Source organism: Haliotis cracherodii, unplaced genomic scaffold, assembly GCF_022045235.1.
Source record: "Haliotis cracherodii isolate W230 unplaced genomic scaffold, xgHalCrac1.p SCAF_13, whole genome shotgun sequence".
Lineage (NCBI taxonomy): Eukaryota > Metazoa > Mollusca > Gastropoda > Lepetellida > Haliotidae > Haliotis > Haliotis cracherodii.
In genome coordinates this window covers 3,783,107-3,810,976 of record NW_027266268.1, presented here as the reverse complement: position 1 = coordinate 3,810,976, position 27,870 = coordinate 3,783,107, and the positions used below count along the sequence as shown (strand labels likewise).

General features: G+C 39.5%; 2 protein-coding genes across 3 annotated transcripts; both read left to right on the top strand.

The window, feature by feature from the left end:
- The first annotated feature begins 13,919 nt into the window (after positions 1 to 13,919).
- Positions 13,920 to 20,037, top strand: LOC139458744 (lengsin-like). 2 transcript variants are annotated; one of them, XM_071240153.1, is made up of 4 exons: positions 13,920 to 13,971; positions 15,049 to 15,165; positions 18,271 to 18,407; positions 18,748 to 20,037. In XM_071240153.1, exons 3-4 carry the CDS (start codon positions 18,275 to 18,277, stop codon positions 19,839 to 19,841), a joined length of 1,227 nt encoding a protein of 408 aa, XP_071096254.1. In that variant the 5' UTR covers positions 13,920 to 13,971; positions 15,049 to 15,165; positions 18,271 to 18,274; the 3' UTR covers positions 19,842 to 20,037. The 2 variants fall into 2 exon arrangements, with proteins under 2 accessions (XP_071096254.1, XP_071096255.1); XM_071240154.1 differs by lacking the exon at positions 15,049 to 15,165.
- A 5,343-nt stretch (positions 20,038 to 25,380) lies between these two features.
- Positions 25,381 to 26,317, top strand: LOC139459406 (uncharacterized). The gene is made up of 2 exons (XM_071240859.1): positions 25,381 to 25,467; positions 25,643 to 26,317. Exons 1-2 carry the CDS (start codon positions 25,381 to 25,383, stop codon positions 26,315 to 26,317), a joined length of 762 nt encoding a protein of 253 aa, XP_071096960.1.
- The last annotated feature ends 1,553 nt before the right edge of the window (positions 26,318 to 27,870 follow it).

The window sequence follows — 27,870 nt, the reverse complement described above, 5'->3', positions numbered from 1 at the left end:
GCTGTTGGATTTGAAACATCATTACCGATGTTCTCATTTCACTGATTTCAATGACATGAGTGAGTGAGTTAATATTTAACGTCACATCGGCAGTAGTTCAGCCATATCGTGACGAGAGGTACATTAATTATACATATATTTAGAATGAATAAAACCTGTCAACGATGGACAGTACAATAACTGGGGCGGTCGGGTAGCCTAGTGGTTAAAGCGTTCGCTCGTCACGCCGAAGACCTGGGTTCGATTCTCGACATGGGTACAATGTGTGAAGCCCATTTCTGGTGTCCCCCGCCGTGATATTGCTGGAATATTGCTAAAAGCGGCGTAAAACCAAACTCACTCACTCACTCACTCACTCACTCACTCAGAACAATAACTAGATTTATCGATAGATTTAAAACTAGTAGATAGCCATAAAAATATAACATCATACGTAACAGTACAAGATAAAAATGTGCTATTGATCGCCAGCCACTGAAGAGGGATCACCATGCAAGGGTCAATGGGGACTTACAATACTTTTGCTACCTGCATGGACCCCAGTCGGATTTACATCACCCCTTCAGCTTTTGGCGATTATTGAGAGAAAGTTAGCAAACATTAAAACAACACATATGCTACGATTAGTGGTACAGATAAATATACTTTGAAAGACTTGGTCTTACATACCCTCTCAGGGGACAATAATTTTACACTACTATTTTATTCAACAAATTATAAAAAACGCTGATTATATACAGAATATATCATCCAAAATTTATGTAATGATTCAATTTCCTTTAAAAAACGATGATTAAATGAGAAATAAGATTTAAAAGATCGTTGAAGAATGAAACTTTGAAATAGTTATCCCTTGTGATGGCAATATCAATACAGTCAAGCAGGACATGTTTGGCTGTGATTCTTTCATCACAAGGGATGCAAAACGGAGGATCTTCACCTTTCAACAAATACTCGTGTGTATATCTGCTATGGCCAATACGACATCGTCGCATAATGACCTCTTCAAATCTGGACTGACAGCCCCAAGTAGGTATAACCGATAGTTGGTTAAATTTCATTTATTTTATTGATACTTACTTGGGTGTCCCACTTCTTCGAAATTCTGCATGAGATCCCTTATGAAACATCTAATAACAGCCTTATAATCACTGTATGGGATAAGAAGTGGTGTCACAGATTTGTTGAGAGCTGCTTTTGCAGCAGCAGCAGCCATTGTGTTACCAATGATTCCAACATGGCTCGGTAACCAACAAAAAACGATGTCGTATTGGCCAGTAGCAAGATCATTAAACAATTCAATTATTTTTATTAAAATCGGATGCGTACAAGATAGATTTTTAATAGCTTGAAGGCAAGAGAGTGAGTCTGAAAATATATTGAATTGTTTATGTTTTGATTGGTTATTGATATATTCTAATGAATATGGCCTTTGCTTGGGCCTGTAAAAATGGAACAGTTATCAGGTATTCGGTTTGATATAGTCCTGGATCCAATGACAGTGGCGCTGGCAACAGCGTCACCATCCTTGGATCCATCTGTAAATATAGATTTGTAGGTATTGTATGAGGATCGTAATTGATTATATTCTTGCAGATACATTAGTTGATTTGTTTCAGATTTTTTTTAAATTAGTGAGTGAAAGGTCTGCTTCAGGCCTTACTAGTTGCCAAGGAGGAGTAGACAAAAGACGACATGGAGATATCAAATCTAAGACAATATTTGCATCTGCAATGTGAGACTTGATCCAAATGCCAAGTGGCGGTACAAGTTTTGGCTGGTTGTGAAACAGTTCCTCATTAAGAGGATGGAAGATGCAGTTATAAGCTGTATTTGATGGTTTGTACGTAATTTAGTTATATGCTGAAGGGATAATTTTGGTTGCCGTTGTGCAAGCGAAGGCTCATCAGCCTCCACATACAAACTATCTACAGGAGAGGTTCTAAATGCTCCAAGACAGAGCTGCAGTCCTTGGTGATGTATGCTATCTAATTTCTCTAAATTACTTTTAGCAGCTCCACCACATACAATTGAACCATAATCTAGTATGATCTAATAATGGATCTATACAGATGAAGTAAGGTTGCTGATCCCCATCCACTTAGTATTTGCAACAACTTTTAGTAGATCAAAAGTCTTGAAGCATTTAGTTTTAAGATATTTTATATGAGGTGCAAAGGTCAAGCGGCGATCAAAAATAAGTCCCAAGAACTTTGTCACCTCAACAACCTTGATGGGGGCACCGTTTAACAACAGTTCCGGGTGGGTCTTTATGTGGTTTATAATTTCGACAAAAATGGATACAATTTGTCTTTGCTTTAGAAAATCTAAAACCATTCTCAAGCGACCACTTTTGGATTTTATTTAGGCAAAGCTGCAGTTGCCTTTCTATTGTGTGCATGTTTTTGCCACATCAAGATATGTTGAAGTCATCTGCAAAGAGTGACCCATCAATTGAGTCATTCAATACCTTAGAGAGACTGTTAATTTTAATGCTGAATAATGTGACAGACAAGATACTGCCTTGTCGGACACCCTGACCCTGACTGTAATGATCAGATAGGGTTGAACCCACGCGGACTTGAAACTGCCTGTCGGTTAAAAAACTGGATATAAACTGAGGCAAACGACCTCGTAATCCCAAATCATGAAGATAAACATTTTCTAAAGCGAAAAAGATGGATACAGCATGTTGTTTATTAACAATGGATTTTTTTATGAATTGTTCTTAACGCACAAGATTATCAATGGTACTCCTATTTTTCCGGAAACCACATTGTATATCTGTAATGAGATGATTGGTTTCTAAATACCAAACTAATCGATTGTTCAACATACGCTCCATAGTTTTGCAAACGCAGCCAGTGAGAGATATGGGACGGTAATTTGATGGATCTGTATGATCCCGTCCATGTTTTGGTATAGGGACTACAATTGAATCATGCCACGAAGGCGGGAAAATCCCCGATGTCCAAATATCAACAAATATAGTTAAAAGTGTCTGGAGATATAATTCAGGCAAGTGTTTTTTAACTGCTGATAATGAATTTTATCAGCTCCAGTTGCAGTATCACGAGCTTGCCCAGGGGCGGTATTGAGTTCATGTAGTGAAAATACTTCATTGTTATCTTCACCATTATCAGAGTGAAAATTAGCCTTTTTCTTTTCCTGTTGTTGCTTAAATTTCTGAAATTTGGGATCATAGTTTTGATGATGAAGAATGCTTGGCTAAAGTTTCACCTAATTTATTTGTTATGTCAGATTTATCCGTTAATATATTATTACTATCTTTGATATGTTAAATGCTGGATTTAGAACACTGGCCTTTAATTCTTTGAATCATATTCCACACCTTTGATATAGGTGTGCGTGAATTGATTCTAGATACATAATTTCTCCAAGGCTGACGTTTATTTTTTAAATGTTCGTCTAGCCTTTGCACTTTTTATTTTTAAATGATTTAAATTATGGACCGTAGGGTGTCGACGGAAAAACGTTTCTGCCTTTTTCCTACGCTTTCTAGCCTGTTTGCAATCATCGCTAAACCATGGCTTGCGTATGTGCGGGTTCACAGAGGACTTAGGAATGGTTTCAGCTATGTATTTCAACTGTTCTGAATACATCTGAATAGGGTCTGGAATGTTTTGAAAAGTTTCAGGTTTCAGTGTTTCAAAACAACGGGTATGAAAAAATGGCCAATTTGCTGTATTAAACTTCCACCTTGTTGAAGGTGGCTCATCAGTCGGGAGAATAGTTTTGAGTAGTGTGGGAAAATGGTCACTTCCACACAGGCCATCATGAACTGACCAGTCAAATTCGTTTAGTAAATTACTCACCACTGTCTCTTATGTTATTACATCATAAATGAATTATATTTTACTGACACCAATCTGGTGTCGCACCGTGAAAACACAAAATGGCGACGTGTGCTGGAGTTACACACGCGACCAATCATCGTAGAAATAAACACACAAGATAAATATATTTTTATTGCAAATATAAGGTTTGTGTGCGCACTTGTGATGTGCATCATTCAAGGTCGCTTTATACACGGAGTATAGGATTTTGTGTCGAGTTTAAAGGTGTTTACAGGGGGCCGTCTTATACGTGGGGTCGCTTTATACACAGCGATATACGGTATCCTAGAACAGCTAATTTTCGAAAGTTTAACAGACTGATACACACGGTTATGTCAAAAATGCGCCATCGGTGTAATTTTTGCATAGCAGGTGGCGCACCATTATTTTTATTTTGCGCCAATGTCATAAATAATGTGTCATTACGCAATTCAAATAAAGACTGAAGATCAGCTGGCTGAAGAGGAGAAGATGGTGGAATATACAAAGAGCAAAGTGCGAAGCCGATGTGAACAGTTTGCCGAATTTCTCTATGGATTATGTCCTGTCTCACCAAGATTGAAGAACCTCCAGCGGATTTTGCGCCTGGAGGTGAGAAGAGATTATACATGTTATATTTCCTGACATCACATTTATCTGTGTTCTTAAGATATGTTTCTTGTAAACACATAGCTGATGGTTTAAAATCTTGAATTAAAAGCTGTAAATCATTAAAATTATTCCTAAATCCTCTACAATTCCATTGAATTATGGTGGATGATTGAGTCATGGTGAGGAGGAAGGCCTCCTACTACTGCTCTGTGACTTTGGCGTGACATGTCCAGAGCATCAAAAGAGTTATGGATAACTATCTCTGAAGAAGAGTTCCTGGTTGTCTGTTTTCTATTAAGTTTTTTTTCTTTCTTTTCTGGTCAAAGGTTGAATGTCTGGTTCTACAGCATCAGATTCTTTAGTAACAAGCACTTCAGCAGCGGACACTGTATTGTCTGTTTCAGAGAGATTCACAGTTTGGGTGGAAGATGTTTTAGAAGTTATGCTGACAGGTTGATCTGACTTTACCCAGGACAACTCTGTCTAGATGAGGTTTGTGTAACAGGACGAGCTGCAGAATATGTTTTATTTAGTGACGTTGGAGGAGATTTGTTCTCAACAAGTTTCTTTGCCTCATGAAATGAAATGTTATTTTCATGTTTGACCTTCAGAATTTGTGATAGGGTTTGCCACACAGGACATAACCTTGAAGAAGCCAGATGTTGTCCTTTACAATTTGAACATTTTATCTCTGCATCACAATCAGTGTTCTCATGTCCACCGCCGCAACGTTGACATATCACAGTGGTTACAATATTTTGAGCCTTGACCAAACTTTTGGCTCTGGAAACATCGGAGTGGATTAGGGACATACACCTCCACTCCAATGTTGAGATCACCAGCCTTAACAGACTTAAGAAATTGTTGAAAGTGCAAAGGTAAACAGATATGTATTGGGTGGGATGATGTCACCGTCTCTAGATTTTATAGTGAAACGCTTCACTGGTGTCACTCCTTGTGTTTTTAATTCTTCTGTAATGTCTTGCTCTGACATGTCGGACAGGCAACGAGCACTGTGTTGAACAATGCCTCGGCAAGAATTCAAGGTTTTGTGTACGGACACAGCACCAATGTAGTTAAAGATAGCAGATTGAGCGATTGCTGTCTCCGTGTACACTCAACAGGAAGAAGGCCACAGCGAAGACGTGTCACATTCTTAACTTCTCCACAAATTCCAGATACAGCTTTGGAAATGGCAAAGGAATTAAGTTTAAATGGTTGTTTGTCAGCTGCTTCTATGACAACAAATCGGGACCATGAATCTAAAACAGGAGATGAATTATCGGTTTCATCGAGATCAATATGTCATCATTTAGAACGGTTTGAATGGTATTGGTGAGACATGATGAAAGAAAATAATTCAACACCCCTGCTCCCCACCCACCATGTAGTGCCAAAAAGAGTGATGTTTTATTGCACCGGATCTCCAACATGCAAACATCAGGGATACAGAGGTGGTATACTCCAGTAAAAACAACATGGATAGCTTACTTTGTCTACCAAAAATAATACCAGGCTGGTTCGGCCCATGACAGTAAATTGGAGACAGATGTGGCGTATTTATGATAAGCGTGCATAATTGTTATGTACGGTAACAAGGGCAGTAACTCTGTTCCTATAATGTGCTTTGAGAAGTAAATGCTACTCTGGTTCAGCTGACGTGTTGTTGGTTATTTAAGTCTTCTTACGACAAACTGACGCCGTAAAACACGTTACATGGTGTCAGAAGTGACTCAAGAACTCATTGCAAGCCAATTATTTGAATATCAACGTGTATCTTGAATGCCGATCGGTTCGTCAACTCGGGCCACGCGGTTGTTTTGATCGTCAACTAAGCTATTTTGCGATAGACTTTAGAGCAGATACTGTTTGAACTAGTGACAATATAACTTTTATGAACATATTTCATGAATATAGAAGAGTATTAACGTCTATATAAGCAGAACCAGAAATATGTCAAAGAATGTTGTCTCGCTAGCGAATTTGGGACGCCATGTTGGAAAAAATAGTGTCCTGTGTGTAGTGAAGATAAATGACTTTTGCCAAATCTGACAATATTAAGAAGCTTATAGCAAATCAACATGGCTGAAGGAGGACAAGATGTACAAGTTCAAGCACCAACAATCAAACATGTTCCTGTAAATATTCCTTTCCCACAGGAATTGGAATTAAAGGGAAACTTGGCAACTAATTTAGAAAATTTAAAAGAACAATTATGTGATTGCATCTAGACTTTCAAATGAATCTAGTCAGTGTAAATGTGCAACATTAATGACATGCACTGGAACTGATGTATTAGATGTTATTGATAGCATGAGTTCTGATAGACAGAAAGAAGTTGTGCTTGAGAAACTAAAGACTTTCTGTATTGGAGAAACAAATGAGACCTATGAGCGATACAACTTTAATACAAGGGATCAAGAAAGCAGTGAAGGTATTGATGCATATGTGACTGTATTAAGGACTTTAGCAAAGACATGCAACTATGGAACACTCTAAGACTCACTGATCCGAGATAGAATTGTCATGGGAATAAGGGACAACAATACAAGAAAGATACATCTTCAAGACTCAAAACTTACACTGAAAAGTGCAATTGACATTTGTCAAGCTTATGAAACAGCAGCTCTGCAATTTAAGAACATTGGTGCAGCTTCAGAAGAAGTAAAGTCAGTCAAGTCAAAGAAAAAGGGACTGGTTCAGAAGAATACAGCTAAACCAGAAAGAAGAGAATCTGACAAAGTGAAAGAAAAAGACTTATGGGAATGTAGATACTGTGGTCGAAAACATATATTCGGTCGAGTAAGATGCCCAGCATATGGACACACCTCTTCCAAATGCAAGAAAAAAAATCACTTTGCAGACAAATGTCCTAAAGGAAAGAAAAAGAAAGGACAAGTACAAGTAGTTGATAAATATGCTACAGATGAACATGATGAAGATGCTGAATACATCATGGCAATGCACACTTCAGTTGAAGACAGTGTTAAAGAAGAAATGTATCCAAAGAAACTGTTTGCTAAAATGACTATGAAGAAAACAGAGGTGAAATTTCAACTTGATTGCGGCGCAACTGTCAATTTATTACCAGAAACTCTCAACTCCGAAATCTATGATGATCCGACATTAGACAATCTACAGGAGGCATCAACAACTGTGATCATGTATAATGGAGCAGAAACATCACCACTGGGCAAGAGAAGAGTCTGGGTAGTCAATCCAAGGAACAACAAGAAGTACAGTATTGAATTCCTCATAACAAAAGGTAATTACAACCCTCTTCTTGGATCAAGAGTCATCCAACATATGGGATTGATCACTGTGAATAGACACAATATCATGTCAGTTGCAGCAGAAGATCAAGTTAATGTTGTAAATAAAGAAGGCTCACCTGTGACTATGAAGGATGTTACATCAAAGTATCCAGAACTGTTTGAAGGCGATGATAAGCTTGAGGGAGAATTGCATCTGGAGATTGATGAATCTGCTACATCAGTTCAAATTCCATGTAGAAAAGTACCTGTAGCAATGAAACCAAAACTGAAAGATGAACTAGAGAGACCAGTTAAGATGAACATAATAAATCCAGTTACAGAGCCCACAGACTGGATATCGGCGATGGTAGTTGTGGTCAAGCCAAGTGGGAAGATCCATTTCTGTATTGATACTAAACCACTAAATGAAGCCCTGAAAAGAAGTCACTATTTAATGCCGACCATAGATGATATCTTACCTGAATTAGCAAATGCGAAATACTTCACTCTCGCAGATGCTAAAAATGGATTTTGGCACATCGTGTTGGACAAAGAGAGTAGCTTACTCACCACATTTGAAACGCCTATGGCTTCGTATGCCTTTTGGTATCTCTCCTGCCCCTGAAGTGTTCCAAAGGAGGATGGATGAAGCTCTTATAGGACTCCCAGGTGTGAAAGCAATTCATGACGATGTCCTCATATATGGATGTGGCAACAGTGATGAGGAGGCAGAAGCTGACCATGATCGAAATCTCAGAGCTTTTCTGGAACGCTGCAAACAAAACAATATCAAGTTGAATAAAGAAAAGTTCAAGTTGAAGTTACCAGAAGTTCCCTACCTTGGACATGTGTTGACTAAATCTGGTCTGAAGATTGATCCAAACAAAGTGAAAGCGATCACGCACATGCCAGGTCCTGTTGACAAACAAGGGGTACAGAGACTGGTAGGAATGGTCAACTTCGTCCAAAAGTTCGCACCAAATATTTCAGCTATCACTGCACCACTGAGAACACTTATTATGGATGAGACAAACTTCAAATGGGATCCAAATGTTCATGGCAGAAGATTTGGAGAGATCAAGAATGTTCTCTCTGAAACGCCAGTGTTGAAATATTTTGATGACTCAAAAGAGACTTACCTGCAATGTAATGCATCTCAAAATGGATTGGGAGCCTGCCTAATGCAAGAAGGACACCCAATAGCCTATGCATTAACACCATCAGAAAAAGAACTATGCACAAATCGAAAAAGAGATGCTTGGGATTGTGTTTGGGTTGGAGAGATTTGAGATATATACCTATGGTAGGAAGATCTATGTAGAAACAGATCACAAACCTCTAGAGTCCATCATGCTCAAAAGTCTGCTAAGTACACCTAAACGCTTACAGAGAATGCTTCTACGGATCCAGAAGTTTGACCTGAAAATGAACTACAAGAAAGGATCTCAAATGTATGTAGCAGACACCTTGAGTAATGCATACTTACCTCAATCCAAATCCAAAGAATCCAGTGACTCAAGTGACATCTTCAATGTTGATCACAGTTCCCCTACTGAGCTGGAAACTGAAACAATTCAAATGAAGGATTATGTTACAGATTATGTCAAAGATACAGACCGCAACTCGGTCAGATGTTAACATGCAAAATCTGAAGAGGATAATTCTGCAGGGATGGCCTGAAAACAAACTGAACTTACCTGTAGCAGTAAGAGATTATTTCACATTCCAGGAGGAATTATCAGAGCAAGACCATGTCATCTTCAAGGGTGAATGTATACTGATTCCAAAAAACTTGCGACCTGAAATAATGGAAAGGATACAAGTCAAATTGGTATCCAAGGATGTATCAGGAGGGCTCGTGAACTAGTCTACTGGCCAAACATGGTCAAAGACCTGACTGATTATATAAGTAAATGTGAGATATGCAACAGTATACAACAAGAGCAAGGGAGAGAACCGCTCATGAGTCATGCAATTCCATCTCGCCCATGGGAGAAGATAGCATGTGACCTGTCTGAATTTGAAAATCATGATAACCACCTTACAGTCGACTACTTCTCTGACTATTTCGAAGTTGATCGTCTTCAAGGTAAAGATTCCAAAGAAGTGATAGGCAAACTGAAGTATCAACTATCTCGTCATGGAATACCGGACCAGCTCATGTCGGACAACGCCCCACCTTTCAATTCCTAATCATTTGCTTTGTTTGCTGAAAACTACAAATTTGAGCATGTCACATCATCACCAAGGCATCATCCTCAGTCAAATGGTAAAGTTGAAAATGCTGTAAAAACAGTAAAGAGACTCCTGACAAAATCCAAACTTGCTAAAACTGACCCATTTCTATCCCTACTAGATTGGAGAAATTTGCCTACCGAAGGTATTGGTACGTCACCAGTTCAGAGGCTGTATGGTAAGAGAACTAAGACACTTCTTCCCACATCACCTAAATTGCTGAAATCAAGAAAGGGTGAAAATGGAAAAGGAAAATTGCTGAAAAGAAAAGTAAAGCAAGCAAAATACTACAATACATCTGCACATCCACTGTGCATGTTAAAGACAGCTGAAACAGTGAGAGTTCAGCCCTACAACAATAAACAGTGGAAAAAAGCATCTGTCGAGAAACAAGTGGGAGAGAGATCATATGAAGTGAAAATGCAGGATGGAAGAATTCTGAGAAGAAATAGAAAGCATCTCCACCGCCACCTCTTAGATATGTTACAGAAGTTGTCAATAATCCATCTGTTCCAGATAATCCACCAATCATTCAATCAAGACAATCTGCAAGTAACCATGGTAACAGAAACATCAGTGAAAACACACATACAGTACCAAAGACAATTTCACCTAAATCTAAACTACCAGAGACTGAACTAAGTGAACCAGTGACAGTTCCAAAGTGAGAACTTCAAGTGGTAGACTTGTGAAAATGCCTGCAAAGTACAAGGACTATGCATACTTAAGTGTTAATTCAAAATTGTGTTAAGTTAAGTCTATCAAGGACTCTAATTTGATAATCTGGTGTGAGTGACATATCTTTGAGAGGAAGGATGTGGCATATTTATGATAAGCGTGCATAATTGTTATGTACGGTAACAAGGAAAGTAACTCTGTTCCTACAATGTGCTTTGAGAAGTAAATGCTACTCTGGTTCAGCTGACGTGTTGTTGGTTGTTTAAGTCTACTTACGACAAACTGACGCCGTAAAACACGTTACAACAGACAGAACTCAGAGGTTGATAGTACCAGATTGGACCATGAGCCACCGCCTTCTGGCATGGGACTCTAGGCAAGTTGATATCATACATTAACAACATATATACATACCCAACATTCACATAAATTGCAATATTTCAATATGTACATGTTTCATACACAGGGCATGGCGTGACCAGCCGATTGATAGAACCGGGCCCATTCTACCACCCGTCTAGATGAAGTGGTCAAAGAGGTGTGTTAGGCAAAGGAACACTGTTCCTGGCTCCAGTGCCCTCAGCCACCAGCCTCCCTTCCTCCACCGACACAAGGGGCAACCCACGGCAAAAAGGATGCCCAATTTAGTCGCTTCATACGACCAGCAATGGGATGCTGAGGACACATTCTGCCCCGGGTCCACACGGGGGAAGAGCTATTAGCGTTACCCAGCACTCACCACGGGTAGGTTGCTCTTCACGACTGCCTCAATGACACGAAGATGTGTTTTGTTGTGAGCTGTCGATGAGGTGAAACCTTTTGGTAAATATCTGCATCAGTTGTTTTATATGCGACTCCACAGTCGCAAGTATGCAAATGTACGTTGCAGGATATGCAGGGCACTTCTTATTCTCCAGTTAGACCAATTTGTTTTTAAACACATGTAAAAATAAAATCGAGTCAACCAGACAATCCAGTAATCGACATCTTAAATATAGAATGTTATCAAAAATGAAATGTACAATCCCCGAGCCTGACCATCAGATCGTGCTGACAAGCATGAGTGGCTGAAGACAAATCCTAACCTGGATCTTCACGGGTCAGAATCATCAGGTAACCTGCCATCTTCTTCATTGGGCTGGACTTGTCGCCAGTCCTGTTGCTCAGTACGAGCGAATTATAGTTTATCCAGGCCAACTCATTTGTAAATCTGAAACAAAAGAAATCGTTCATCAAAAACGGAGATTAAATATTTATGATAACGAAGGGTAACCCCCATCTAGAATTGTTTTACACAACATTTAAATGTATGTGTGCTTCTTATATAATAAGTTTCAGAATACATAATTGTTTGCACTCAACATAGTTAAGCTTGGGTTTCATCAAAGTTAAATAATTTTGATTGGTTTGTTTTACGCCGCACTCAGCAATATTACAGCTATATGGCGGCGGTCTGTAAATAATTGAATCTAGCCCGTGAAGATCCGGGGTAGAATAGGTCTCCAGCAACCCATGCTTGTCGTAAAAGGCGACTAAACCAACCAACCAATCTACACCAGACAATCTAGTGATTGATATCATGAGCATCGAACCACGCAATTGGTTGGTTGGTTGGTTGGTTGGTTGTTTAACGCCACACTCAGCAATATCCCAGCTATATGACGGCGGTCTGTACATAATCGAGTCTGGACCAGACAATCCAGTGATTAATATCATGAGCATCGATCCACGCGATTGGGATCGATGACATGCATCAACCAAGTCAGCAAAGCCTGACCACCCGATCCCGTTAGTCGACTTTTACGACAAGCATAGTCACCTTTTACGGCAAGCATGGGTTGCTGAATACCTATTCTACCCTGAATCTTCAAAGTTAGATCACTTACACTTTGGCCCAAAGCACGAGACCTCTTGATTTGCCAACTATGCTTGTCGTAAGAGGTAACTAACGGGATCGGGTGGTCAGTCTCGCTGACTTTATTATGCATGTCAACGTATCCCAATTGCGTGGATCGATGTCAATCACTGGATTGCCTGGTCCAGACTGACGTCATATTGATTTGTTTGCTTATTGTTTAACGCTGCACTCATCAATATACCTGCTATATGATGTCTGTCTGTAAATAATCGAGTCTGGCTCAGACAGTCCAGTGATTGACATCATGAGCATCGATCCATTAAATTCGGATACGATGACATGCATCTACCAAGTCAGCGAGCCTGACCACCCGATCCCGTTAGTCGCCTCTTACGACAAGCATAGTCGCCTTTTACGACAAGCATGGGCTGCCCTCATATAGCTGGAATATTGCTGAGTACGGCATTAAACAACCAACAGAAAACATTGTAGTAGTATTAGCAACCTATTCTAGCCTAAAGCGGCGATTAAGCGTGTTTTTTGTTATTGAAACATTAATAAATGATAATATTGTCAAAATTAGTTCGGTATTTGTAAAATCAGCGTTCAGCATGCACGATTAATGGGTGTTTAGAAAGAGCAAAACGTCCATAACATGTTATCAACGACAAGCAAAAATCATTATCAATATTTTCAGTTGACTGCTAACAATGAGCATGGGTTATTGGACACCATGTCTATTTGTGATCAACGTGCAAAGTAGTTGTGTTGCATTCATTTGATATATTGCATAACATCATGGTAAAACTTCAAAATGTCATCATTTTACAAGCATTTGAAACACGTGAGGATCCGGGGTAGAATAAGTCTTCAGCAATCCATGCTTGCCGTAAAAGGCGACTAATGCTTGTCGTAAGAGGTGACTTACGGGATCGGGTGGTCAGGCTCGCTGCGTGGATGAATGCTTATGATGTCAATCACAGGATTGTCTGGTCCAGACTCAATTACTTACAGGCAACCGTCATGTAGTTGGAATATTGCTATGTGCAGCGTTAAACGACACAGAAACAAAAGGCTAAGAATAGTCTAGGAATACTAGTACTCGATAACCACCGAAAATCTCAAATGTTTATCACCCAGATTACTAGTTTGCAGCACATTGGGTAGGAAACAGGCGAGTAAGTTGTAACAGATGTGCAACTATTATTCGTCACAATGTGGTAGTAAATTGCTGCGGACATTTTGACTCTCGCATGGCTGACAAGTGTAAATAGAATAGTTTTGATTATCATCATCATTGCGTGCTTCATCAATATTTATAATAATTTTCCTTTTATACCAAAATATATTTACAATAATAAGCTATAATCGTTTTGGTCACGTGTTCTACTCCACATAAGTTGTATATTAAAGGACCAGCCGTTTTCATTCCTTGATTCACCCACGGGACGACCCATGTGATCCTCTGTACACAGCTTTCTGCCCGAAACCCATGAAGGTAGGCTATTTACTATAAAATCTGACACATGAAGATCCGGGCTAGAATACGTCTTCAGGAACCAATACTTGCAAGAGGCGACTAACGGGATCGGGTGGTCAGGCTTGCCGACCTGGTTGAAGCATGTCATCGTATCCCAATGTCATGGATCGATGCTCATGATGTCAATCACTTTGTCTGGTCCAGACAGACATCATGAGCGATCTACACAAATGGGATGTGATGACAGTCATCAACATAGTCACCGAATTTGAACACCGATCCCGTTAGTCACCTCAGACGACCAGAATGGGTTGCTGACGATCTTAACGGGTTTCGAACGTCTGGCAATGGTGTCATCACTTTTTTATAGTGATCGCTTTATGGCTGAAAAAATGCCGATGCGACGTGCGATGTAACTCACTCCCTTTGATAGTGATTCAGAAACATATCATCTTCCCGAGGCAAGATAGTTAACTGACTATAAAAAGTCCAGTTTCCACACTTGGTATTTGGAGTTACATTTTGGCTGGACTAACGAGTCTATGCATAGTCCAATCAAAATCGCGCACCGAAATCGAATTCCGGTTCGTAAACTGTCGTGCAGATTTTGGTCGATTGCAGGATTTGCAAAGCATGTGCACCACCAACTCGCTGTCAGCAGATATTTTCCAAATCTTATTATGTTTTTAATCAAGGTGCTCACGTGATTTGATGCATTTCGCGATGTAAGACCCCTTTGATCACAATATAGATCTTGATTATCGATCAGATCGACCTGACTCGCCGCCACCATTTTGTGTGAAGCAAACGCAAATGATACGTGAGGTGGAATCTGAATGGTCCATAGGAGAGGCTTAGAAGGGACATAACTGGTAATAGCCACTGGTGGCGCTACGATCGAGCCCAGTAATTCCAGCCTAGTTCGGCAAGGGTGGAAACTGGACTTTTAAAGTCAGTTAATTCTCTTGCCTCGGGAAGATGGAAACATATGCTTGATAAAAAGTTATAGTCGGAATAATACACTGGCTGCTTTTTATCTGCACAATGATTTGAACAAACATACATGTTGTTATGTTTCAATGTGGTGTATTTCAGAGGACTCGTGTAAATTAATATCACTGCACCTAGGAGAAAACGTGGGACACGTCGACTGTGATCTGCTCCATCTGACCTTTCATCGCTGACCACAACACATTACGAACGACCAGCAAGGTATTGTGTGAACGAATTTCCGTCAATTCCCAAGAGTTGCGGTCGAAGGTTGCACCTACCCAGCTAGAAGCTAATCTACCAGAGACTCTCCTCAGATTGTTTAGTTTCCCAACAGTTTCAGTATATATGACACCGGAAAGCTTATTCAGTTATGATTTCTATCAATAAAATCTTAACCACATATCCTTGAACAATAAGGAAGTATCCAGAGACAGTACGTACATTCACTGACAATTGTTATCAGTGGACGTAATAAGACATGTGGGGGAGGTACTGGATCCAGTAAGCTGGCAGTTTGCTTTGTCGTGGTTCAAGACGTACTAGATTATCCCCAGGATCGACTGTAACCTTGCCTCTTTGTGACTCCCTCCTGTTCTAATGTCTTTAATCCTAAATACTTGAAAGTCTTTATTCTTTGAACTCCTTAATCTTACAAGATAACATTTTGATCGTTTGTATAAAAAAACCGTTTTGGCACATTGTATTGATAATCAATATGGGTACAATGTGAGAAGCGCATTTCTGGCGTCCCCCGCCGTGATATTGCTGGAGTATTGCTAAAAGCGGCGTAAAACCATACTTACTATTAATCAATAAGACCAATGGGGAAGTACACTCGACATAGCATGTCCATGTCCATGTCATTGAAAGAATATTTATATCTACGATCGTTTAATACGTAGAATATTTGTTATTTTATTTTTTGGCTAAAATTGTTAATTATTGCAAGCAACTGAAGGGGTGGTGTAAATTCTGCTGTGAGTACCATACATGTAGACTGTAAGTCCCCATGGTCCCTCGTATGGTGATCCACCTTTGGATGCTGTCGAACCGTCCGTTTTTATGATTTAAATTGGTTAAAAGGGTCAGGGGTCATAAACTTTTTTGTAAAACCTGCATATAGCAACCAGGTGATCTTTGTAAAGAGAGAATCCAAACGTGATCAGTCATTTGCACATCTAGACAAAGTATCGATCAATTAAATATGCGGAGTTTCACGAATGTTCGATAAGTATTATTCATAAAAGTAAATAAAAAACTATTATATTTCACTTCAACCATAATGTAATTTTTTTTTACATTTAGAGTACTTTTTTACATTAAAAGTTGTAACAAGGGTTAACCCGCAACCACTTAATGTAAACTGCCAGAAGATTGCGCTGCAGTTAAGAGGAACAGAGCCGTGGAGGACGCCCTTGTTTATCAAAATGGAAGAGTCTTCAGTGTCGTAGATCGAAACGCATGATATTAATCACTGGATTGTCTGGTCCAGACTCGATTTTTTTACAGACTGCAATCACATTGCTTGAATATGTTGGGTGCGGCATTAGACAACAAACAAAGAAACAAAACTGTGAGAATCAGTTAACAGTATTTGTTACAGGTCTTGATGTACTGGAAACTGGTTTTCGTTTTCTTGAGATAGTAGGTGATGGTAGATGGCTTGGCTTGAATATATTTCTTTTTATTCCTGGAAAGAAATATCGCGTTCATATTACAATTTATGGATTTCTGGCGCATTAAGGATCTTCGGTGATCTTGACACAATGGTTAGAAAGGTATATTTATGCGTCACGAAATTGTATGCCAGAGCTATGTGTTCCTTGATACAATTCTAGCACCCTGTTTCTTGACACAGAAGTTACATTTTGTTCTATAAGTTCAGCAACTGTCTCCTGCACAGACTGTCAGCCGGGTAGCGAACAGTCATATTGATACTTGAAACTCCACGTGGGGCAAACCGCCTCGGAGAGGTGAAACATACTTAATTTCGCCACTGACAACTGTCTTTGATATTATAAATGGATTGAGTTAGTGTGGCTCTTTGTTTGTAGATTCATTTACTTTAAAACTTCGCCATGTTTATCTCAGCTTTGAAACATCATCGCATGAATGATTGTAGCCTCTAAACTCCTTTGCTGTCGAAAAGAACCAGAATTTGTATGAGACATGACGTAGGTAATCCAGGATCCAGCATCCCCGCTCCCCAATCAACGGGAAGCAGGTTTCTCAATTTAGTCGCATATTAGAACTGGCATTGGCATACATCGGACACATTCGTGTCCCCACGGGGAGATGCTTTTCTTAGCTACAATATATAAACAATGCACGTTTCGTCATATCGAAGCCGTGGCTAGATCTATAATCACCGATTTCTTTTTAACTAATTCCGATTCAAATAACAGTGTGGTTTGTACTTGACATAAATCCTGCTGGGAATCATGCAGGACGCAAAGGCACTGTTAGTCCCGTGATCCCCAGTTAGGTGGTCTAGCTTTGGTTGCCAGTGGTATATAGCCCAGTTTTATCTTGTACCAAATCTTCTGAAGAATTCTTTGTTTTTATAGTGAACTGGTTTGTTTTATACCTTAGCTGTGATACATGACTTACTGTTTTACTGTCCTTTGTCGACGGGTATTTAATAATAATTAACTTGTTTTCATCGCAGTATGGCTGCTATATTGCCGATGCGTTGTAAAATTTTAACTCACTCACTCACTCTGGTTTGTACTGGAATAATTAAAGAACTGAGTGTGAGCCAACTTGTTTTTCAGTCAAATCATTCAGTTAACCTTTAAATGGAACTAGATTGTCGAGGCAAATTTAAAACACAATCTGATTGGCTGAAACGATTTGTTACTTGATCATAATTAAAATTTAAGGAAGTCCCAACAAAGTTGTCACTGTATCGCGCATTTGTTTCACAATGATGTCTGATTAAGTTTGTTACTAGTATTTCACTTACATATGGTACTGGTCAGGACTGACGCCGGTTGTATAGTGCTGGTCAACTGAGACTCCACGCTGCAGCTTAACATGGATATCCTCACATATTCAGACACAATATACCGACTCCGAGCTGACTGATATTTGTTTTACCCCTTATTGCAAGGAAGAGTAATACAAGTACCATGTTTTAACGTCTTTTGGTAGGACGCGGTAAAGAAGCATAAGTTACTTTGTCGAGCCCATGGACGTGCGTTCAAAACCCAGGATTCAAATATAACGTAACAAATGGCGATGTATCTCAGATACATTCTTTAGAGTTAATCGAATAGTGTAAATGATTGTCAATTGTTTATTGCAGTGAATGGTTTATTGCAGGACCATGTCTCAGATGTCGGTACCCTACGACTATTTACGACTGACTGTCTGTGACGTATCCGGAAAGTCCAGAGGAAGAATTCTTCATCGCCGCCATGACGAACACGTCTGTAGAACTGGGGTCACTGTAGGAGTAGGTATGTGTTATGATCTTAGAAGCCTACCTGTCTTGTGATTACGGATAAAAATGTAGGTCCCCGGCAACCTTTGCTGGTTTTTAGAGATGATTAACTGGAATGGGAGGTTAAGCTCGTTGGTCTGGTCAGCCGTATTCCAATTGTGTGGATCGATGCTCTTGATATTAATCACATGAATGCCCGGTCCAGACCCAATAAAATTACAACAACCATCATAAAGATAGAATATTGCTGGTTGTGGCTTTGAACAACAAATGAACAAAAATGTTCTTGCCATGGTTTTTAAAACGGTTGTTTATAGGATTGGGTTTTTTCCTCAACTGAATTGAAATATTTTCAGGCGTTCCTGCGTCACTGCAAAAGGATTTTGGCTTTGTAATCATTCCCGATCTCAGCACAATGAAGGCTATTTCCTGGGATGGTGGGGAACAGTTCAAGGTCGCCGAGGTCATATGTGACGCGTATTGGTTAAAAGACAAGACTCCTGTTAACTGTTTTCCAAGATATGCTGCTAAACAACAACTCCAACGATTGGCCAACAATGGGTATACGATTTTGTCAGGATTTGAGATGGAATACATGTTGTATTACAAAGACCTACCTGCGTCTGGAAGATGTCGAATGCATCACTTGGACCACACAAAACACAGCGCATTTCTTTACGCCTTAGACAATGGCATGCATAATGCAGGTGTTGACGTTGAAAACTTTCATACAGAGTGGGATGCTGGACTCTTCGAGGGAGTTTTAAAGGCATCCAAAGGCATCACTGCTGCTGACTGGGCTTTTACCTTTCGAAGTGGAGCTCGTGAAGTAGCAACTAAGCACACAGATTATGAAGTAAGTTTTTTGTCCAGACAAGAAACAGGTGAAGTCGGAATGCATTACAATCATTCGGTGTTGTCAGTTGAAAGCGGTGAAAATATTTTCAGTGATTCCAGCAAACCCGATGGTATATCTGATTTTGGAAGATGTTGGCTTGGTGGACTGCTAAAACACTCTAGAGCTCTCTCAGCTTTCTGGTGTCCTACAGTAAATTGTTATGATCGATTGCACCGCCCAAGGAGACCAAGAACAATAAACTGGGCTTTGGAAAATCGTCTTTCGTCTTTTCGAGTTAAAGCAGATACTGATAAACAAGGCGTCTACTTTGAGAACCGCATTCCAAGTGGGAGCAGCAATCCGTATCTGACTCTTGCAGCGACTATAGCTGCAGGTTTAGACGGAGTCCTCAATAACCTGGATTGTCCTGCTCAATGTCCAGACACAGAGGAGCCAGCTGCCAACTCCAAATCAGCCAATACTCTACCAACCACTCTACCCGAGGCACTATCTGCCCTCCAGGCAGATACTGACCTGGTCAATATTCTCGGAAAGGAGCTGGTGGAATGGTTTCTCGTAGTTGCTAATCGAGACATTGAACGATGCAATTGATAAATGTCTTCTAGCAATTGCATTCCTAACCACTTATTCTCTATTGTCGACTAGGCATACTAGATAACTGTCTGAGTGACTGTCTTCACTAGTCTTCTTGGTACATTCGAAAATGTCCACAGTTACCCTGTCACAAGATACATCCTACTTGTGTGGGGACCTATTTTGTACATGTCATCATCGAACACCAATTACACTGATCATATCACTTTCAATATCAAACTGTGTTAATAAAGACTCTAGATATATAAACCTGTTGTTTGTATGCTGTAACAGTTCCTATATCTAGACTTCTCTCCCACAACCTGCACTTAATTCACTATTATTAATAGTGTGTGTTTGTTGTATTGAGAAAAAATTAGCAATGATTTTGATTTGTTGTTTAACGCAGCACTCAGCAATATTCCAGCCATGTGACAGCAGTTTGTTAATAATCGAATGATTACATGTATTCCGAAACCTAACAAAGACAGAAGGCATCTAAAAAAACTGGCGACCGATTTCTCTTCTAAATACTTTATATTAAATTTTAAGCTCGTGTTAGATACGTTAATTCATAGTGACCAAACTGGCTTTATACCTGGTCAATGTATCAGTGAAAATGTGCGAACCATGTACGATATTATGTATGAGCTAAAAGAGCAAAATAGGACGGGACATTTATTACTTATTTCACAAAACATTTACTGAATTGGTTATGAAAAAAATGGTTTTTGACCAATATAATTAAATGGGTGAATATCTTAAATAAGAATGCATACCTTGTGTAATACAAAATGGACATCTCTCCATTTGTTTGCAGGCCAGATGATGCAGGCACGGTTACCCACTTTTACCTTACCTAGTTTTGCTTGTAGCTGAGATACCAGGAATAGTGATTGGGAATAATAAAGCATAAAAGGAATAACGATAAATGATATGGAGTATAAATTAGGTCAATGTGGAGATGATACACAGTTATTTTTAGATGGATCTGAAGAGTTTCTACTTTGAATATATTTTATAGAATATCTGGCCTGAAGGTAAGTATTGACAAATCTAAAGCTATATGGAGGACACAATACTAGAGTGAGTGAGTATGGTTTTACGCCGCTTTTAGCAATATTCCAGCAATATCACGACGGGGGACACCAGCAATGGGCTTCACACATTGTGCCCATGTCGGGAATCGAACCCAGGTCTTCGGCGTGGCGAGGGAAACTTCGAAGTCTTGGGAATAATACTTTATCCCACATTACATGATCTATGGGTAATAAATACAAGAAAAAGAGCAGATTTTGTACCACAGCTAATTTATACATAAATAACATTTTGAGAGACCTGATTTTAAGAACAAAGGGTTCCAGAATATTTTATGATAAACCCACAGCTACAACTAACTTTCTTCTGATGTGTGATAAATGGGAAAATGAACTTAATCAAAACATTTAATGGAATAATGTTTTCACTAATTGTAAAATGTGTACCAATGATATTAAACTAACATATTTCCAGTACAGATTCATGAATAGAGCTCTATAGACCAAAATGGAATGATTGAAAATAAAGTTAATGGATGATGATAAATGCTCTTTTTGTATCTTTAGGTCTGAAAACTTATACCATGTATATGGAGAATGTGTTTTTAAAGAGGAACTTTGGTTAGAATCGAAGGGTACCTAAACTTGCATATGATATTCATATCACCATTCTAGATAAATTATTTTGCTATCTTTTCAACCATATAATTCTTCTTGCAAAAAATTACATTCACCTGTCAAGCATAAGAAAACTCTATTATGCTTTCCTTCTTCATAAAAATATTGAAAGATGTATGTTCAATAGAAAAATTATCGCAATGAAAAATAGTAGTATTAATAAATTCGACAGAAAATGGAAGGAATTATCAGTCTACTGCTAATTCATATTCTGTAACATAGCCAACATTCACCGACTCCAATTGTGGGCTGAGGAAACTCAATTATATGTATCCATATTCATGAGAAAACAGCAATACTTGTGCTTGATTGCCGCTTGATTAGGTCTTCAAAGGTCCTTTAGGTCAGGCTCTCATTTGCATGTGCATTTGCATTACTATCGTCCTCGGGTATCGCGTTTATTAATCTCCATTCCAGTATGATAAATACCCTGGACCAACATACATTTGTTTGCTGTCTTGTGTCATCAATCAAATTACATTCTTCTCTAATGACAGAAACGAAGCGGCGATATTACTCGACATGACTTTGCTGCTGTCTTACATACAGGACTTCCCCATCCGTGCCTCAGTACTCAGGAAAACATCTTTTCAAATTAATTCAGCCTTTTGAATCAATTAATTATATCTACGATACACCCCAGTGAGGACGCTGCACTGCAAAACTGATGTCTCATACTCTGAATTCGGTGTATTGTGTGTCTGTTTGGAACCTAATAAAACAAACATTCAAGGTGTATTGTGACTGAGCTTTTGTATGCTTGTTTTTTAGCTCCCTCTGGCAGATTGTTTCTCTTGATTTTAATGACAGAGAATACATTATAGTACCTGAGTGCAACAAATGTCTCGATAATCTTTCATTTTCCCCAGTACATTTGCATTGCTTTGGAATAGAGACCCGCAGAGATCCGGGTTACAATAGGTCTTCAGCAACCCAATGCTTGCCGTAAATGGCGACTATGCCTGTCGTAAGAGGCGACTAACGGGATCGGGTGGTCAGGCTCGCTGCGTGGATGAATGCTTATGATGTCCATCACTGGATTGTCTGGTCCAGACTCGATTATTTACAGACTGCCGTCATATAGCTGGAATATTGCTGAGTGCAGCGTTAAACAAAAAACAACCTTGGAATAGAGAGAGTTGGATGAGTCCTTTTTTCTGTCATATTTTTCAACTCTATAGAAGTGAACTTTATCGCCATAAGTAGCTTTTTTCAAATTGACTGCAGCCAGGACAACATTTAAGCTTGGTTTGGCACAGGGCTTTTGTTCATTGGTTTGGAGAATTGACTCAGTCAACATTCACATTTTTACGTAATTGCATCATTCATCAATTTAGAAAATGATTTTTGAGTTTCATTTTGGCTTGCCTATAGTTTTCAGTGTTAAAATCTATGTATGTTTTCACCAAAGGGGATTGTTGAATTATAATGATTCTATTAATTTTGTTCTGTTTCAACCTCGGATGATGGGGTAGCCATAGTGGTTAAAGTGTATGCTCGTCTTGCTGAAGACCTTGGTTCGATTCCAAACATGGGTACAATGTATGAGACCCGAGACGATCCTGGTTGAAGTAGGTCTTCAGCAACCCACGAAGGCGACTATGCTTGTCGTAAGAGGCGACTTACGGAATCGGGTGGTCAGGCTCGCTGACTTGGTTGATGCATGTCATAGTGTCCCAATTGTGTGAATCGATGCTCATGATGTCAACCACTGGATTGTCTGGTCCAGTCTTGATTATTTACAGACCACCATCATATAGCTGGAATAATGTTGAGTGCGGCGTTAAACAACAAACAAATGTTCTTTTTTAAAGTGTCTTTTGTAAATTCCAAAACAAACAATGTATGAAGCTCAATTCTGGTGTCCCCCGCTGTGATATTGCTGGAATATTACTAACAGTAACATAAAATCAAATTCACTCAATCAGTTTCAACCCCTGTCTCAGATGTAGCTGTAAATATCTGTAATGGGGGATATACTTTTGTTTATCACAGAGATTCGGTTTCCATTGATACATAATTTCGGTTTCAACTTGTGGAGTCGCGGGAAAAGTATGTCCTCTGTCACTGCCTCTGATTCTGGGGCGAGAGGGTAATTGCTAATTATGCAAATCATGGGAGTACTCCAGATCTACCTCTAGTACATACCCTTCATCTTAATGTTCATGATATTTAGTGTGAATGTTCATGATATATAGTGTGTCGAAGTCTTGTGGACCCACCCACTGAAAATGATACTGAGTATTAGGACATGCTATGGCCACACATCTGAAAACTGCTGTTTCAGATTATCAAATATTGAAGAGCACATTTTTAGGGACAGTGATGAAATTACTGCCTGCTAGATGTACATAATCAGCTATATTAACTTGAAAATGAACTCTAGGATCTAATAGCCAACTACTCCTCTTTGCTGAATTGCTATTTTTTTCCTTTTTAGCCCCTAGGCGACGCATGAGGCGAACAACCTCCGCCATCTTTCTTGCAACAAATTTTGTCTTAAGTCTACTCAGGGGCAGTCTTAGGACTTAAGATCAAATTTTGTCTTAGACTTTAGATATTCTCATAGATTGAGCTTCGTGATCCCCGATTTAAGACAAAATTTGGTCTTAAGTCTAAATCTTAAGAGTTAAGACAAAATATGGTCTTAAGTGTTTCATGATCCGGTAAAACGAAAACTTTCATTCCCCAACCCGACACACGTCACACAGCCAATCCAGCTGATTTTGTAGCGCGATTTGTAACCATGTATAAATCTTAGGTTCACCTTTATCAGCCAGAGACTCAACAACAGTCAAAGCAGGGAAAGTATCTAACATCGAAGAAGGAAAAGTCTTTTTCATCAACTGGCAAGGCGATGACTTCAGCTTCCTCGGATTCCAAAGGAAGCTTGTGAACTACCTACAGAAAGGTCAGACCCTTAATGGCCAATATATGTTGCTGATCTTCTTAGTCAAGGGCGCGAGAATGTCAAGGCTAAACGACGTGGAAAACTCAATAAAGGTATGGGGTTTTTCCACGAGGACAACGCACCTCTACCAAGTCTCTGGTCGTCATGGCACTGAATTAACCAGGTTTGCCACCGTCAGAATTCCACCTATTTTCAGTTAGTCATGCATCATGCAAATGGTGATGACGTGAATTCTGGTGTGGGGAAATGTTTTACACCATCAGAAGTAAGCCTTCTACACCAATGGGGTCGAGGCACTCCAGTATCTGTGTCAGACGCGAGGGAACCCTTGAGGCGATTATGTGAAAAAATATTTGACACTCCCTCAACGCAGTCAATCATAGTCAGGCTCAGTATTCTCAGTCACCCCTTGTATCACGGTGGCTAATAAATAATCAGGTCTGGACCAGACCATCCAGCGACTGATCTTATGAGCTCTGATACATTCCATTGGAGTATGTTGACACACAATCAAGCAGGTCACCTAGCCTGACCGCCAGATCCAGTAAGTCGCCATGGGTTGTTGAGGACTTACCTAGAATCCCACCAGACTTGTAATGTTAATTTGCGTGACCATAGATATAGTTACATAAGCAAATACAATCTGGAACTACAGATAACTAGGTAGCAAGTATGGGTTGATACACGTGATATGTATAACCCATGGTGACATCAGTCTGATCATTTGTTGCCTGAACTCTGCAGACACAACATGAGTGATAAAAGAGTAAATATGATTCGGTTCTGGGCTGTTGTCAACAAAGAGCTGCTATGTTATGCCCAGTGTCTCATGCAATTTGAAGAGGACGAAGAGAAGCAGAGAAAACAGAGAAGATGGTGGGCTCGTAACTGGCTTCTGCGCAGATGAATCCATGGTCAGTATGACGCCCTGATGGAAGAATTACAACTTGAGGATCCTGAAGCTTTCATGAACTTTCTGCGCTTGGACATGGCCACATTCCATGAACTGTTAGCAAGGGTTAGAGGACCGTCTCACCAAGAATATGACCCGATGGCGTGATCCTGTGTCTCCTGGACTCAAGCTGGCTGTGACATAAAGGTTCTTGGCTACTGGAGACTCATACCACTCATTGATGTATAATTTCAGACTTGCTCACAACACAATCTCAGGGATTATTGTTTCCGTTTGTAAGGCTATTTTGGATGTCATGGAAGCCAAGGTTATGAAGACTCCTATAGAACCCCAAGATTGGTTACAAGTGGCAGAGCAATTTCAAGGAAGATTGCAATTTCCACATGTCTTAGGTGCTCTTGATGGCAACTACAAGGGGTTCTGCTCCATTGTAGTAATGGGCCTGGTTGATGCAGATTACAAATTCCTATGGATTCAGGTTGGTGATGTAGGGTCTAGCTCCGATAGCCAAATATGGAACCACTGTGCCCTCCACCAATCAATACAACAGGGAATCTTGGGTATACCAGATGCAGAGCCTTTACCATTTGATGATGTTGATATACCCTATTACATCATTGCAGATTATGCCTTTGCCATAAAGAGTTGGCTAATGAAACCATTCTCTCGCCAGGGACTGGCACACGATGAGCTAGTATTCAATTATCGCCTTTCAAGAGCTCGCTGTATGGTTGAGAATGCCTTTTGGTTACTTGCAAACAGATTCAGGTGTCTGCTTAGCACTCTCCAGGTTAAGGTAGCTACTGCATCTTTAATAGTGAGAACGTGTGTGGTGCTGCACGATGTCATGATCCTGGACAAGGAAGACGTGAACCACAACTTGGTACCTGGTGCCCGGCGGGACACAGCCAAGTTGGAGGACATGAATCACACTGGGGTAACCGTGACACAGTAGTAGCCAAGAAGCTGTGGATTTACCTGAAACATTACCTTTGCTCACCCGCAGGGTCGGTTCCATGGCAAGATAAACTTTTTCGCCAATACTGAATCGGTGTTGAACCTCCAATTTAAGGGCACGGTGAAGAACCATGTTTTACTCTTTTTAGTGAATGCCCATGTTCCAGCTTTCATAAAAATATCAGACCTGTGCATTTGTATTTGTTTGTGTCCTTCAAGACTAAACAAGAACAAACAATAATGATGTTGGGAAAATGTATAATTTACAAAGTAATTTCACACCTTTCTTTTCAAAATATGGTACTTGGAATTAATGATATTGAAAGAAACTCTCATGTTAAATAAAGGCATGTTATAACTTAGCAAGATAAAGGTGATTTGGACAGACCAATTTCTCTGAAATTATATTTTTATCAGAATATTACATTTGATTATGCCAACTCATGAACCAAAGGAGCTGTATGTAGTCAAAATAAAACTTTATTAACTATATGGCGCGTTAAAGCTGCATTACTGTTTGGTTTCAGACTAAAATCATCATCTGGGTTTTCTTCATGAAATGAAACTATTTACCTTATTAAGTAGTAAACAAATAGTCATTTTTATTATGACCACACACCCTTTTTGCACGTGCTATAAGTTATCAAAATTTAATCTTTGCAGCCAAAATATAGAGTACGACCCAATAGTTCTGACCCTCCTTTGCACCCCTTAAATTTCGACAAAATGATCTCAGATTTTGCGTGAATACTAAGGAAAGATGTCTCTATCAAAATATTTGAAAACCTTTAAAAGTTCAGATTTGACCGATTAAATACAGTAAAGAAGCTTTAACTATATATAAGCTCTACCCCAGAAACACCAGGAACCTCAGGATTCTCATGAACCTCAGTAACCTCAGCAATGTCAGAAGCTGGGGTTTAACCTCTCCTGTTTCATGTTTTCCTCATAGCTAGACTTTAGTAAGCTAACCCTAACTAAGACCAAAATGACGAAAGGAGTGAAATATATGTGCTTTGTCAGGAATTCAAAAGTTAAAGAATGATGAAAACCACATGTCTCCTTATATATACCCTGTACTTTTTGCGCGAAATGGGTGTTGTTTACCCTAGTTTAACGTAATGTAACGCTTTTAAATGTAGTTCAACGTACCTGAGTGTACTAGCTACTGTACTTTACTGTAGTCTAACGTAGCTTAACGTAGGAATACGTAGATGATGTGTAGCACCCTTTTCGTACTTCAATGTTGTTCACTCTAGTACAACGTACTTGTCTGTACTTTGACGGACATTTCCCTGGTAACACTTTGATATAGAAACGTTGTTCGACGTAGTCAAGCTTTTTTTTGACATATTTTGACACGTTAGTGTTATTTTGGCTACGTTAATATCCCTAAGGATAACTACAGCTACTAACGCAAGTGTGAATGCCGCTTTAGGTACAATCGAGCAAGCTCTTCTACCGAGATTTCAAAAGGCGCCTTACAACTCTTCCTCAGAAGTTGTTCGATCAAGGTTAAAACATTCAAGGCGAAAAACATTCAAGGCATGA

Coding starts and splice junctions, on each gene's coding strand:
- LOC139458744 (XM_071240154.1), top strand. CDS start 18,275: ATGTCTCAGATGTCGGTACCCTACGACTATTTACGACTGACTGTCTGT. Junction 18,408..18,747: donor TGGGGTCACTGTAGGAGTAG/GTATGTGTTATG, acceptor AAATATTTTCAG/GCGTTCCTGCGTCACTGCAA.
- LOC139459406 (XM_071240859.1), top strand. CDS start 25,381: ATGGAAGAATTACAACTTGAGGATCCTGAAGCTTTCATGAACTTTCTG. Junction 25,468..25,642: donor TCCATGAACTGTTAGCAAGG/GTTAGAGGACCG, acceptor TCCGTTTGTAAG/GCTATTTTGGATGTCATGGA.